General features: G+C 35.0%; 1 protein-coding gene across 8 annotated transcripts in view; it reads right to left on the bottom strand.

Moving 5' to 3' along the window:
* Positions 1 to 2,747: 2,747 nt before the first annotated feature.
* The window catches only part of USP45 (ubiquitin specific peptidase 45), a 51,969-nt gene continuing 39,602 nt past the window's right edge, over positions 2,748 to 15,114 (bottom strand). For 7 of the 8 annotated variants that reach the window (XM_036414060.2, XM_045572683.1, XM_036414065.2 and 4 more), the window contains 4 exons: positions 14,975 to 15,072; positions 10,999 to 11,085; positions 7,853 to 8,006; positions 2,748 to 6,662 (listed from right to left, as the gene is read on the bottom strand). In XM_036414060.2, the coding sequence (XP_036269953.1) occupies positions 6,532 to 6,662; positions 7,853 to 8,006; positions 10,999 to 11,085; positions 14,975 to 15,072 (470 nt within the window). In that variant the 3' untranslated portion in view covers positions 2,748 to 6,531. Of the gene's footprint in view, positions 6,663 to 7,847; positions 8,007 to 10,998; positions 11,086 to 14,974; positions 15,073 to 15,114 lie in introns of those variants that run through there. The other variant, XM_045572684.1, reaches the window with a different exon arrangement.

Here is a 15,114-nt window from a genome sequence, read left to right as displayed (position 1 = left end):
AGCAGAAACCGGTTTGGCTCAGTGGGTAGAGCATCAGCCTGTGGACAGAAGAGTCCCAGGTTCGATTCCAGTCAAGTGCATGTGCCTTGCTTGTGGGCACATCCCTAGTGGTGGATGTGCAGGAGGCAGCTGGTCAATGTTTCTTTCTCATCGATGTTTCTGGATTTCTATCCCTCTCCCTTCCTCTCTGTAAAAAAATCAATAAAATATATATTTTTTTTAAAAAACATGAAAAAACAGCCGAAACTGGTTTGGCTCAGTGGTAAAGCATTGGTCTGTGGACTGAAAGGTCCCAGGTTCGATTCCGGTCAAGGGCATGTACATTGGTTGCGGGCACATCCCCAGTAGGGGGTGTGCAAGAGGCAGCTGATCGATAATTCTCTCTCATCGATGTTTCTAACTCTCTGTCCCTCTCTCTTCCTCTCTGTAAAAAAATCAATAAAATATATATTAAAAAAAACATGAAAAAACAACTTCCCCAATTATCTAGTAGGGGTGTCGAACTCAATCAGAGAAGGGGCCAAAATCTAAAATCCAGCCTAAATCGCGGGCCGAATGGTTTACTGAACAGTCATAAACTGTCATTGTGATGGAAACGCAGCGGAGTGCAGTGATGACACTGCGGTGCGGGCCACATTGCAAGGCCTGGCGGGACGGATTTGGCCTGTGGGCCTTGTGTTTGACACATGTGATCTAGGGAATAGACTGAAATACTAGTAAAGCTATGTATTTCCCAAGGACGGCATATTCCTCAAACAGCCATTTAGATATAGTCAAGGAGGAGAATAAAAACAGATCCTTCCAGAAGGTGGAATATGGAATCAAAGAGAACAATTGAGAAGGGAATTCTTAGTGAACAAAAATGGACCTTGCCCATAACCAGAGTAAGAGACCCTGATAACATTTCTGTTCTTCCCCATCTGAGTGAGAATATTTATTGTGGTCATGTTCCACCCCTGCAGAGAAAGTATATGGGAAAACAGAGCATACCCTTTTGGTTTCTGGGTCTCCAGACCAGTGGAAACAACATCCAGAACAGAGGTAGCTTCCCTAAAGCACCTGAACTTAGCAAATAAAACTGCCTGGATGGGACTTTGTATTTTTTTTTTTTAATATGTTTTGATTTTGAGAAAGGGAAATAGAAAGATCGATGAGAGAGAAACATCATTGTTCAGCTGCCTCCTGCAAACCCCACCCCCCTACCCCCGCTTTGAGGATCCAGCCTGCAACGTGGGCCATGTGCCCTGACCGGGATCTGAAACTGTGACCTTTTGGTTCATGGGTCAAAGCTCAGCCACTGAGCACACCGGCCAGGCTGGATGCAACTTTGGGGCTGTACCCCATAAAAATGGAGTCACCATGTTCCATGTGTAGAAAGAAGAGCTGAGTATTTAGTGACTTGTCCCATACTTTTTTCCTGAACCCATGGAAGACCTACTTTTTCCTCCCCCATCCCTACTTGCAATTAGGCAGAGACTTGTGACTGCTTCTGGCCAGTGGTTGTTTGGAGACACCTCCAAGATGAAGAATTTAATCGTTGGTGCAAGACATTTTAATGCTCACTTTTCCTGCCAGAGTGTGAGGCCTGGTGTTGAAATGGTAAGAGCCACAATCAGCCTGGATTACGGTCACCAGTTGGAAAATAGGTGCCTTTACAATCGCCAAGACTCACAGTAAACTCCGGGTGAGAAATAAACTTCTGTTGTGTGAAGCCACTGGGATGTTTGGTTATTTGCTAATGTGACATAAGCAGCCTATCTACATATAAATGGGAATACAAACATTTTGAATATTTCTGCTTGAGTGCAACTTTAAAAATGTATGAAAATACATTTTTCAGGGAACTCATAAACCTCTAAAATTACATACGGAAATCTGCTGCATATATACATATATATATTTTTAAATATATTTTATTGATTTTGTACAGAGAGGAAGGGAGAGAGATAGAGAGTTAGAAACATCGATGAGAGAGTCATCGATCAGCTGCCTCTTGCACACCCCCTACTGGGGATATGCCCGCAACCAAAGCACATGCCCTTGACCGGAATTGAACCCGGGCCCTTCAGTCCCCAAGCCGATGCTCTATCCATTGAGCCAAACCGGTCTCGGCTGCATATATTTTTTTGAGAATTTTCCTTCCCATCTTCTAGGAGAGGGCTCCCAGGTTAAAGCCCTCCTCTTCCCAACACTCAGTTTCCCTTCGGGGTTAACCGGACCTTAATTCCTCTATGGCTTTATGGGTAATATTGCTTGAATTTTCTCCATGTCATTTGCCATTTGCTATATCTTTTCCTGACCCTTCATTTCGTAGGATGTCTACTACCTCCCTTCTTGGGATTTCTATTTCCTGTGTTTAGTGGTATATTCCCAATGCCTACTACACGGCAGGTATTCAATAAATACTAAGTTATTAAACAAATGAAAGATGGACTATAACTTTCCTCATAATCTCAAAGAGCTATATGACCCAAAAAAGGTAAAACACAGTTAAACAAAATATTACCTAATTTATTATCCTGCCTAAATAACACAAACATTTCCAGAAACATCTGAAAGGATGAAGACTCACCTTTGGTAGACAGTGAAATCTGAGTAAAAGTATCATTTAAGATACTTTATTCTGAAACCAAAAATTTCTAAAATACAAAGAATATTTGAATTTAGCTAAGTAAATATAATGTTGATAGGTAAGATATTCTACTCAGTAATGTACACTGCAAAAAACTCCAGGACCAATCTTGAAGTATAAAGTAAATAAAAATTTAATATTTATTATGCATGCTTATACAGGAACATCAAAGTAATACTCAATAAGTTAGTTATTTTCTAAAAATACTGCAAAAAAAAAGTAAAGATAAAACCGTAGGAATGATATATTACCCAAAGCTACTCAAAATTAAAAATATAGTTATCCATCTTTAAATATTAATAGATTTGAATTGATGAATTTTCACATTAACCAATACATTTTAAATATCTAAAAATAGTATTTCTTTATACACTATATATAGATGCTCAATTTTATTGCACATAACATATTTGGTTTAGGCTTATATATCAGGTAATATGCAGATAAATAAATTATGAATATGAATTTAAGAAATGTAGGCAGAATGTTATTTTATACTACAAAAAATAAATGAAAGTGATACATTATACAGCTTAACCCTCAGGAAATTTTATTTAGCTATAGTATAAAATCTGAGTAAAGTCACATGCAAGCTAAGAGCTACTAAATATTATATTGCAAAATAGCTCTGTTGGCAAATTTAAAATAAAACAGATATCAGCTTACTACCCTTAGACTGACACCAACTACCAACTCCCTTTGGTCACCCAAAAGGCAGTCTTCACTTCAGGTTTAAAAATATTAAATGACAAAATCTTAAGTATAGACACATACATGGTTGTCAAAAATATTCATGTAATTGGCACAATCGAAATTTTATTTTAAATATGGAAAAAATAGGGGAAATTGGGATTAGATGTACCTTCTAAACCAGTTTCTAAATAAAGCTAGTAAAATTTCTGTTTAACTTATTAAATTCATTAGGCTAAGCACTTATAGTTGGTATTTTGAAGATCTGTAAACATTCTTACTTATTTGTACTGTTTCCTGAGGTCATCTGGAAACTATCACTAATATAGTAGCTTCATAGTCTTGTACCCCTACAAATGTGCTTTGGAAATATTCAAAATAAAAACAAAAATGTTAATGCAGGCCCATGTATAACTTAAAATACTTTCTCTTTTTACAAGAGCTATGATTAGAAAATTATTAGGTTTCAAAATTAAATTTATTCCATTACCAACAGACATGGAAAAGCATTCATAAATTCTACACCATAAAAAGTAGACTTTAGAATTAGCTCATTTAACATTATGGAAATAAAAGTATTCTATTTGTATGTTACTTATGGGATAATGTCTAAAACCTATATAGGTCTCTCCATTTTAAAACATGTTAAAATAGTGTCAGCAAGGTGCCTGACCCATAGTGGATGTTCAATAAATATATACATAATGAATAAATGTGAAGTTAAGCATAAAAATTATCACAGTACTTCAGTACAAAGTAATGTTCTGCAGCTACAATGTCTTACTCACTCAATGAAAAATCAGTTGTCACTGGTACTCAGAATAAAGCTTAAAATATCCATTTGATAAATACAGCACTGATGTATTTCTTGGCATCCTATCAATGAAAGGAGGAAGTAGGCACTTTCCTTGATTCTGGGCCTTAACTATCACTCACCATCTCTGACTTTAGCTGTGTAAGGGATAAGCCAAAGGGCAACAGAAAAGAATGTTCTCTCCTCCCTTTTCTCTCTTCCTCTCCCTTCCCTTCCTTCTCTACCTTTCTTCGTGCTTCCCTCTCTTTCTTCTATCAAGGATACAAGAAACAGGTGTCCATCCAATGGAAAATGCAAGCCTCGTAGTAGTATCGTTTTCAGGAACAAAATTAGGTGACAATATTTACATTTGGGGGAGTGGATGGTAATTGTCATTACCAAGTTGGCTGACACGGATAGAGATTTAACTAGTATTTCTCAAAAAAATTCACTGCTCTGCTACTGATTTCTTCAAGGTTAATGAATTACAATTAAACAGAAATACTAATTTAAACACTGTTTAAACTACCTTTTATAAGACTAACAACCTGAGTTTGCAGATTAACATATAATATAAAGATATATTTCCCATCATTTTACTGTTAAAAATCAAGAAAAATACTACTATTAAAATTACAATAGCTTAAAAATAGAATTTGTGCAATGACAATTTTTTAAGTTCTGCATTTTGTATATTATCACAATTCCATTCATCCATGTATCAAAAGGCAGCACTGGTAACTCTGATAATGTTATATACTCACACATTAAAAAGAACCAAAGCCTTGGTTAAATACTTCCACAATGATCTCCAGCCACTATTCTTTTCCTCACTTCCCAAAAGAAGAACTAACTGGGAGTAGGCACTTATCCAGCACCTTCCTATAGTATCATTTGTTGGCACTAATGATTAGTATGCTTGAACCATGCAATTATGTATTTTGACTCAATCAAGTGACACCAAAATTGCAATTATTTTTAAAAATTTAAGCCCAAGCAGTAGTAATATTTTCATGCCAAGTTTTGACAGCTTAATTTGTATTATAGGGGAAAAACTATCATTTCTTTACTATTATTTAATTATTTAAAAAGAAAATCAGAAATGCCAACTTCATGCCCATTCAAAGCTTTACTCACTTGAACTTATTAATGATGTTTGCTGAATACAAAGTGACTACAAAACCCTAATACCATGATTTATGTTTACTGATCTACAAAACTATAAATGTATCATACTACCCTGTTAAATATAATAAGAATATAATTATCATTTACAATTTTAATTAGGTAATTTATATTTCAAAAATATCCTATAATCTCATATGGATTAACAACTTCTATTTATCAATTCTGAATGTAACAATTATCTATAATTATACTTTGACCTTGGCTAATCACTTGCAACTCCACTAATAGGTTACAAATAATATGTAGATAAAATATTTCAATATTTTTCTCGTTCTCAAAACAGCAAAGCTGTAAGCTAATCAATATATTGATTGTAAATCCATATTATTTAAGTTACAGTGATACCTTTTTATGTCTGAAATCATACAAAATATGAAAAGATCACTATGCCAACTGTGTAAATGTATATAATAGCAATGTTTCCCATACAGCAACATACATATACCACTGGATAGTCCTGAGATGATTTTGAGTGAATTGCTACATGAATGAACAATTTTTATTTTATAGTTATATATTTATTTTAAGTTTATTAGAGAAAATAAAACTAGCACATAAATGGGGCTACAGTTAAAAACTAAGGTTAAAAATTATAAGTAAATAATGGCACAAGAGATACATATATATCAGAAAGTTAGTATGTGACTCACATTTGGGTAACACTTTTGTTTTGTTATTGTGTTTTTTATTGATTTTAGAGAGAGAGGGAGAGAAAAAGAAATAAACATTGATCGGCTGCCTCTGGTATGCACCCCAAACGGGTATCGAACCCATAACCTAGGTATGTGCCTGACCAGGAATAGAACTCTCAGTCTTTCGGTGTATGGATGATGCTCCAGCCCACCAAGCACCCGGCCAGGGCTGGATAACAGTTTTAAGGAAGGATCCGACTTAGCCAGCATCATTTATGAATGTTTGTAATAATAGGCAACATCATAAAGGAATTTCCTCTACTACTGTAAATTCTAGTTTTGTTCCAGAACAAACATTTTAAAACATGTGTTTATATTTGTTTAAAAAATATAAATTTGAAAGCACTGACTAAATTTAAGTTACTTTAAAAGGATTCATCCAAATAGTAAAAATGTCCAAGAGCATTTGAGGGACATGCTATTCCTATAGAAGAGAATAAACTACAAAGGCACAGTGCATATTATAGCTATCTATCATTGCAACACTTAAACAAAAGTAATCTAAATAATCATTAACCTTAATAATTAACAACCAGTTAAAATATTCTTTCATAAAAAAGCAGGTATGCTTGTGCACTAAGTGCTCTTGCTTCTGGAACCTCCTGCACACGAGTGTCACTGACATGGAACCACTGGCCTGCCGATTCACTATCCGGTTCTTTCAAACCTAACAAAACAAAAAGAAGTATAATTTTACAATAAGTGTGTTTTTTCTTTATATTATAAGTGATAACATATCACAAACTAGATTTATTTAGTGTTAGGTCTTACTGCATAAGTCTATTTCTTCCTAAATGAACTAACTCTTTAAAGCATTAATAATAGTATCATTTTACTTGGAAAATCTAGTGAAATATTAGATAGCCTTGTAAATATTTATTATTTCAGGAAAATAATTTTCACTAAAAGAGATAAAAAAAAAAAAAAAAAAAAAACAAAGTTAGTTTGCTGATCCATAAGCAAAGTTAGCAAGATTTCAACTCCAATTATATCCTGAGAACTGGTGTCTTCAGAAATTTTGTTATCCTATATAATAAAGAGGTAATATGCAAATTGACCACCACACCCTCACAAAGGTGGCTGCCTATCACCAAGCTGGCAGGGGGTTTAGTGAGGGATGACCAAATGACTGAACAGCAGGCTGCTTAAGGCAACCAGGTCAGCAGAGGGACCGTGAGAAGCAACCAGGCCAGCAGAGGCACAGTTAGGAGTGACCAGGCCGGTGAGGGGAGGGGCAGTTGGAGGCAACAAGGCTGTTAGGGGAGGCAATTGGGGGCAGGGGGCTGTTGGGGGCGAGTAGGCTGGCAAGGGGGGCAGTTGGGGGCAAGCAGAACGGTGGGGGTGGGGGGCCGTTGGGGGTGAGCAGTCTGGTTGGGGCAATCAGACAGGTAGACAAGTAAGCGGTTAGGAGCCAGGAGTCCTGGATTGTGAGAGGAATGTCTGACTGCTGGTTTAGGCCAATCCTTCAGGGATCCCTGTGGGATCGAGCCTAAATTAGCAGTTGGACATTCCCAAAGGGGTTCCGGACAAGAGAGGGTGGAGGCCGAGCTGAGGGACACCTCCCCACGTGCACAAATGTCGTGCATCGGGCCACTAGTTATTAAATAAAATGCCACCTCACCGCAGTACATGACGCAACACCTTGAAAAACGGTGCCACTTTACATTACCTAGAAGGGCACAGTCTTAGGATATTTAAGATTCTTTAAGATTATCTATTATAGTACTCTTAAATGTATTTCTCACACACTAATAAAGTAAATCCACATGAGTCATCCATGAAATAACTTATCTCTTCCAGGAAAGGAAGAATAAATTCATTTGTTTTTAAGAAGAAAGTAAACTTAGGATAACATACCAGGTACACTTTTCTTTCCAGTGATCTGTTCCAATAACTTCCTAGAGGGGGTTCTCACTTTCACATACGCAGTGTAGTGGCCTCCTTGCATTGAGCCGTTATGTTCCACTATGCCGTACAGGCCGTAGAGAACTTTCTCTCCCACACTTACGTTCTTCAGACAAAAGTAAGTTAGTAATGTTAGTGAAACGCTATTATAAAGAAAATTAAGTCAAATGTACATCCTGCTTAACATAAGAAAATAGCACATTAAAAATACACTGAGATACTTTTCTGCACATATTACACTGACAAAACACAAATGCTTCACAACAGCCTCTGCTGGGTGGGCTGTGGGGAAGAGAACTCACACACCTGCAGGTGGGAATGGAAAGGGGTCCAGCCTCTATGCTGGCATACTTAATGTTACCAAGCTAAATTACTTTTTAACATAACCACAATTCCACTTTCACACTAAACCAAATAAACAATTTCTTCATGTCATCTAGAGTCTATATTTCTAATTATATCGTAAATGAAAAATGAGAAATCTTAAATGAATTCCTATTCAACTAATTAAAATCCAACTACCCAACATGTGTTACTCTTGGCTTTATCAATTCTGTTTCTAGGATTCTCTCTCACAGGTACATAAGCAAAATGTAAAAAGATATGCACCACATGACTAATTGCATAATTATTTGTACTATCAAAAATTGGAATAGGCCTAAATGTCTATTAATTGGGTACTGGTTGAATAAACTATGATGCATCCATATAACAGAGTGTTATGCTGCTTTAAAAGTGGAATGCAGACTATCTTTAAATACTGCTTTGAAACAATTTCCAGAATGTAATGGTAAGAATAGGTAAAAAAAAAAAAAAAAAAAAAAAAAAAAAAGATACATATTATAAGTTATGATTACTTAACAGGAGAAATTTAACAATGGTTATCTAGAAAGGGAGGGAAGAAACAGATGGAACAGATGGAGAAAAGCTACACTTGTTTAAATTTACTTTGTACATTTGATACATTTGACTTTGGAACTATGTAAATATTTTATGTAATTATGAAACAAAATTTGAAAATTTTAAATTTAAAAAAAGTCCCTAAAAATCGAAATAAAAAAATTAAGCAAGTGAAGAATATATCCAGTTGTTGGTATAGTCACTCAGGGAGGAATCACTAGGGTTAGGTAAAAAAATACCCAGAAGCCAATTTGAAGTAGCTTTCAGTAGCCAACAATTAGACAAATATATTAGAGCATGAATAAAAGAAAAATGTAGTAAATTAAAACTTATCTGATGTGTTTAAAACCATGAACTCATAATGATAAATTAATCACAGTTTAAGAATTCTAGTGAATTCATTATTCTGAAAATTAGTTTAAAAGGGAGTCAGAAAAAGAACTGAGGATTTACCCTGTCTTTTCTATAAGAACTATACCATAAGATGACTAAATAGATGAAAGGAATACCTCTTTATATAAAGGTTATCTAGTTAATGAAGAAGGAATGAGAAAATTAGAATATCACCATTCTATAATTCTTAATGAACTCATAATCTAACATTGAGCATCATTGGCCACTATCACAAAAATATAATTGTCATTCTGGGCCATCTGACTAAATACTCCCCATGAAATAGACTTGCCAGAAAAAAATAAATAAGAAATATCAAACCTGAATCTGTTCAAGCTTCTCCAGATCCAACTATCCAACTGCCTACTTGTACAATAGTAAAAAAAAAAAAAAAAAGAGGAGAGCCCTAGCCAGTTTGGTTCAATGGATAGGGCATCAGCCTGCTGACTAAAGGGTCTCTGGTTCGATCCCAGTCAAAGGCACATGCCCAGGATGCAGGCTTGATCCCCAGTAGGGGGCATGCAGGAGGCAGTAAATCAATGATTCTCTCTCATCGTTGATGTTTCTATCTCTCTCACCCTGTTCCTTCCTCTCTGAAATCAATAAAAAAATGCATATTTAAAAAATAAATAAAGAGGATAGAGGAATAGTCATTAAAATCTAAATTTTGGGAAACTACATGAAAGATGGTCTAGTTTCTTCAACAAATAAATTACAAAGAGGGAAGAGAAGGGAAGAGAGATGGGAGGGAACTGTATATTAAAAGAGACTAAAAGACATTATCCAATTATAATGTGTAATCTTTAGTTGGATAGGAATTCATTTAAGATTTTTCATTTTTCATTTACAATATAATTAGAAATATAGGCTCTAGATGATATGAAGAAATTGTTTATTTGGTTTAGTGTAAAAGTGGTATTGTGGTTATGTTAAAAAGGAGGAGTGATTCTTATCTTTTAGAAATATATAGTGAAATATTTGCCGGGACCGGTTTGGCTCAATGGATAGAGCGTCGGCTTGGGGACTGAAAGGTCCCGGGTTCGATTCCGGTCAAGGGCATGTACCTTGGTTGCGGGCATATCCCCAGTAGGGGGTGTGCAAGAGGCAGCTGATCGATGACTCTCTCTCATCGATGTTTCTAACTCTCTCTCTCCCTTCCTCTCTGTACAAAATCAATAAAATATATTAAAAAAAAAAAAAAAAAAAAAGAAATATATAGTGAAATATTTATGAATGAAATGATGCTTTAAAATAATATAGGGGAGGTAGATGAGTTTGTGGATGGGGCAGGACTGGCCATGTATCTGAAGTTTTAAGGTGAGGTGATGAGTGCGAGAGGTTCATTGTCTGTCTTATCTAATTCTCTATGTGTTGGAAATTCTCCATAATAGGTACTTTCAAAAATATGTTTTCATAAATTTGATACAGAGCTTGTTAAGTCTGATTTTTTAAGGCATTATCAAATTCTAATACTGAGTATTAACAGATAGTGCTGATATTCCACAAATGAAATGGATTCACTGAAAAATTGCATTTAAGACATTTTTGTTTTTGTTGCTTTACCTAATCATAAAATCTTATTGTCAAAAATATATATTTTTGTTTTGATTGATCAATATACTAAAAATATTAAATTCAATAAGTATTCTCTTATATACCATAAAACTTAGACTGCTAACCAGTAATCATGAACAGGAGCTTAGTTTTTTAATAAAAGAAAGAAAAGTATGGCACAACAAACAATCATAGAATACTTTAAGCATATTATTTGCAAGTCAATTAAATATTTTAATAATATACTGCACCTTACAATTAGCAGAACAGAATGGTGCTAAATCAAGTATAACTGGAAAATCTACATGTCTGCTTACTTTGCGAAGAGTTGATCCAGCCTAAAAAGACCAAAAATAAAAAAAAATTTAATGTGACAAACTCAATCTAAATTAGCGTTTGTTAATTAAAACTAAAAAGGGGAATCCTATTTTTTTTTCATAGCTATAAAAACATGATTAATGAATAGTCTAAAATTGATATATGACTAAATTTTTAATTTTTAATTAGGTTTCATGAACTGTTATTGCAAATATATTTTTATGCATATTTTTAGTATAAACAATAGGGGAATAATTACTTTCACTATGGCTTTTCAACACTTGGAGAAAAATAAATTGTGGCTTTTCAACACTAAAATAAATTCAATGTGATAAAAACTAAGCTATTTCATAAGCTATTTCAAAAGATATTCAGCTGAAGAGTCAGAGGCCTGGTGTCCTAGCCCTGACTTAACACCTAATTTGACTCTAGGCTACCTCATCTATGATACATCAAGGCAGAAAATGGGTATAAATGGTTTAGATTAGATCCTTTTCTGTTTTAAAATTCAGTGATATTTAATCCTTAAAACAAAAAGCCTGAATTTCAATACTTCAATCATTTTATCAATAAAAGTAAATGTTATATATTATATAAATCAAAGTGAACCTTCATGTTGTCAAATAAGCTCTACTCCTTTCTCTATTATTAATTCTTAAAGGCAGTACTTGAAAAAATGTACGCTTTGCATTATTTAATGACAGTTAAAAACTAGCTGATATACTACTGTCAAAGGTATTGGAGAGGAAACCCACAAATATTATAGAAACTATTGGAATCAGAAAATGCAGAAATCTGAATTATATGAGTAGACAAAAACTAACCGATGCAACTTTCCATGCAAAGCTTTCATGACTTATTCCAAGGGCATAATTAAAAAAAAACAAAACTTATTTTTTGACCAAAATATACCCACTTCCTGATTTGTATCTTCAAGTGATGTCTAGAAGACTTAACCTGATATCTGATGTGAAATTATGAGGTCATGCCCCAGGAATAATTATTTAATCTGTTTTCAATTTTTTGGCCTTGTTTTTTCTCATCAGATGACCTCCATAAGTATTCAATACCAACACTGCCAGAGACCCTTTCAGGCTAATGTGACCTCCCCAGATAGTATGTTGCTGTTGAAAAACTACCCCATAATATGAAAGACTCTATAAAGAGCTTTAATATAAGATGAATCTCTCTCTCTCTTTTTTAACTTAACAGTAGACATACAATATTATATTAGTTTGAGGTATACAACATAGTTATTAGAATATTTATGTGGTATCTACCCCAATAAATCTAGTAACTATGTTTAATCTTCTTTTCTAGGGGATGAGTTTTGGAAAATGCCTTGGCTTATATTTGGGCATATGCAGCCTCCTGTCTTTTAAAAATTTTTCTTTTAACTGAGTATGATAAGTATTTTTCCCATTTCATTAAGATATAAATATGATATCCTGCATATTGAACAACTGTGCCAGGACTCACAGCTGGCACAATCTATAATGACCAAGATACACATTTTTACGTTTATCTTTATTTCCTTGGAATAGGTTCTTAGAAATGGAATTACTTAGTCAAAAGTAATACTTTTGTTCAAAATGTTTTATTCAAAACATCCCTTAACATCCTTGAACTATATTATTAAATTACTTTCTAGGTGTATCCAACTTACACCCCCACTGTTGGAACAAGAAAATGCCTATATTTCGCTTCATCCTTAACACAACCATATCTGGGCCAATTTGAACAGGTTAAAAGAAGAATTCTGCTGTCATTTTATTTTGCATTTGTTTTGCTGGAAAGGATGGGACTTTTTTCTTCATATTTTCTTGGAATCTTTACTTTTTCTACGAACTGTCAATTCATGTTCTTTACCATTTTTCTAATAAGGTCTTGATATTTTGATTTTTGATTTTTAAGAGCTATTTACATATTTACAATGCTAATCGTTTGCCATATTTATGACAAAGCCCTCTCTCCTTTCAGTGTTGTGGATGTTTCATATACAGCTCTGAAGTTACTACAGAGAAATAGGCTTTCAAAGACAATAAAATACTAGAAACAGAGACATTGTCTAGATTCTGCTCCCTAAAATTCCCAGTCCTGGGAATGAGAATGTGCTTTGCTAACATTACATTTAGCCTGAGAGCAAGAAGGGACAGAGAAGTCTGTAAATATTTCCTTTTAAGGCATGAATTCTTTCTGTACCTTGTTTCTAAATAGGGATACAATAACCATATATTAAACAATGGCACATCATGCAATTAGCTTCTCAGATCTGGCATGACCTCTTTGCTCACACAGAGTCACTGCAGACAGCCACCTTCCATCAGGCATTCTGATGGAGGGAGAAATGATACATCTGCTCTACAGGGGCCATTTCATTTCTGTTAAGTTTCTAGAATCCTGGCTATAGAAAATCAAGAGCTTAACATAATCTTTCTTTGAATAGGATGAAAGTGTAGAGGAAAATCTCTTCTTGCCCATCTATGGCCCACCTGACATGTTGCAGATATACCAGTATATGATCAAAGCTTCCAATCTTTTTCCTTGAAATTTCTTTCCTGAGTTTTATACTTAGAAAATCTTCCCAAACACAAGTCAGGTTGGTATTTAAGTTTTTTTTTTAGTCTTTTGATAACTTGTTTCATACAATTTAAAAAAATCATCTGGAGATCAACCAAGATGGCGGCCTAGGTAAGCGCCTAAACTGCCACCTTGCACAACAATTTCAAAATAACAACTAAAAGACAGAACGGGTATCATCCAAAACCACAGGAAAGCTGGCTGATTGGGAAATCTACAACTAGAAAGAAGGAGAGAGGCTCACAGATCAGGGGAGCTGCAAAGCACTGAGGTAGGGAGATTCGCTCAGAAAGAAAGGAAGGGGTGTGGGAGCTGCAGGAAGAAACTGGACTAAAATCACACACCTATGGATGAGGACAATGCGGCGGTGGGGGGGGGGGGGGGGGGGGGGTAAGGGCAGAAGGTGGGGTGGAAACTGGGTGGAAGGGAGCTATGGGGGGAAAAAGGAGAAACAATTGTAATAATCTGAGCAATAAAGATTGATTAAATTTTAAAAAGATCATCTGATTTTCCCTTATTCATTCTTCCAGAGAAATGTTAGAATCATTTTATCAAATGAAAAAAAAAAAAAATGAGTCAAAGCATTGAATTAAAAATGCACACAGACTGGCCGATGCGGCTCAGTGGATCTAGCATCATCCCATGCACCAAGAGGTCATTGGTTCCATTCCAGATCAGGGCACATGCCTGAGTTGTGGGCTTGATTCCCAGTAGGGGGCATGTAGGAGGCAGCAGATCCATGTTTCTCTCTTATGGAGGTCTTTTTCTCTTCCTCTCCCTTCCTCTTTGTCTAAAATAAATACTTACTTAAAAAAAAATACACACACTAAAAAAGGAGAAAAATCTGCTTCAATAAAAATATTTAGGTTCTCACTGTAGAGTCCTACAGTAATGGAAACTGCCTTATACTAGCCCTTTTTGTACTCAGGCCTAGACAGCCATGGCCAGACCTCACAGCCCTCTCACTAGGATCAAAAGAATTCAGAAAGGTATGTGCACTTTGTTATTTTTTTTACTTCCAAGTGTTCCTCCCGCCCTCTCCCCCATCCACCCCCCACCCCAAGGGTTTTAAAAAATTCTTATTTTCCATCAACAAACACACACATGCCATTTGGGTTCCTACCACCTAAATCTTCCAACACTGTGAATTAAACTATTTTAATTAGAAAAGTCTGATAAACTATTATTGCTGAAAAAGCAGTAAATCCCATATGACAAATATTTAAATTCAGTAAATTAGTGCCTAATCCTTGACAGTATTTTACAAGATTTAGGGCTCTATAAAACATCTGATGGAAATTACTCTAGTGCTACTACAGGAACTTTTACCTGATGAAATCTTTTAAGGTGGAGTATTAGGATAACTGGAACAGCAGAAATAAGCAACTGCTTCCTGGCATTAGTATAAACCCCTTCTGCTTTCTTTTCTGTATAAAATATAATAAATTTATTTGTAAGATTCTATTTCA

Source organism: Pipistrellus kuhlii, unplaced genomic scaffold, assembly GCF_014108245.1.
Source record: "Pipistrellus kuhlii isolate mPipKuh1 unplaced genomic scaffold, mPipKuh1.p scaffold_m20_p_5, whole genome shotgun sequence".
Taxonomy (NCBI): Eukaryota; Metazoa; Chordata; class Mammalia; order Chiroptera; family Vespertilionidae; genus Pipistrellus; species Pipistrellus kuhlii.
This window is presented reverse-complemented; position numbering and strand designations above follow the sequence as displayed.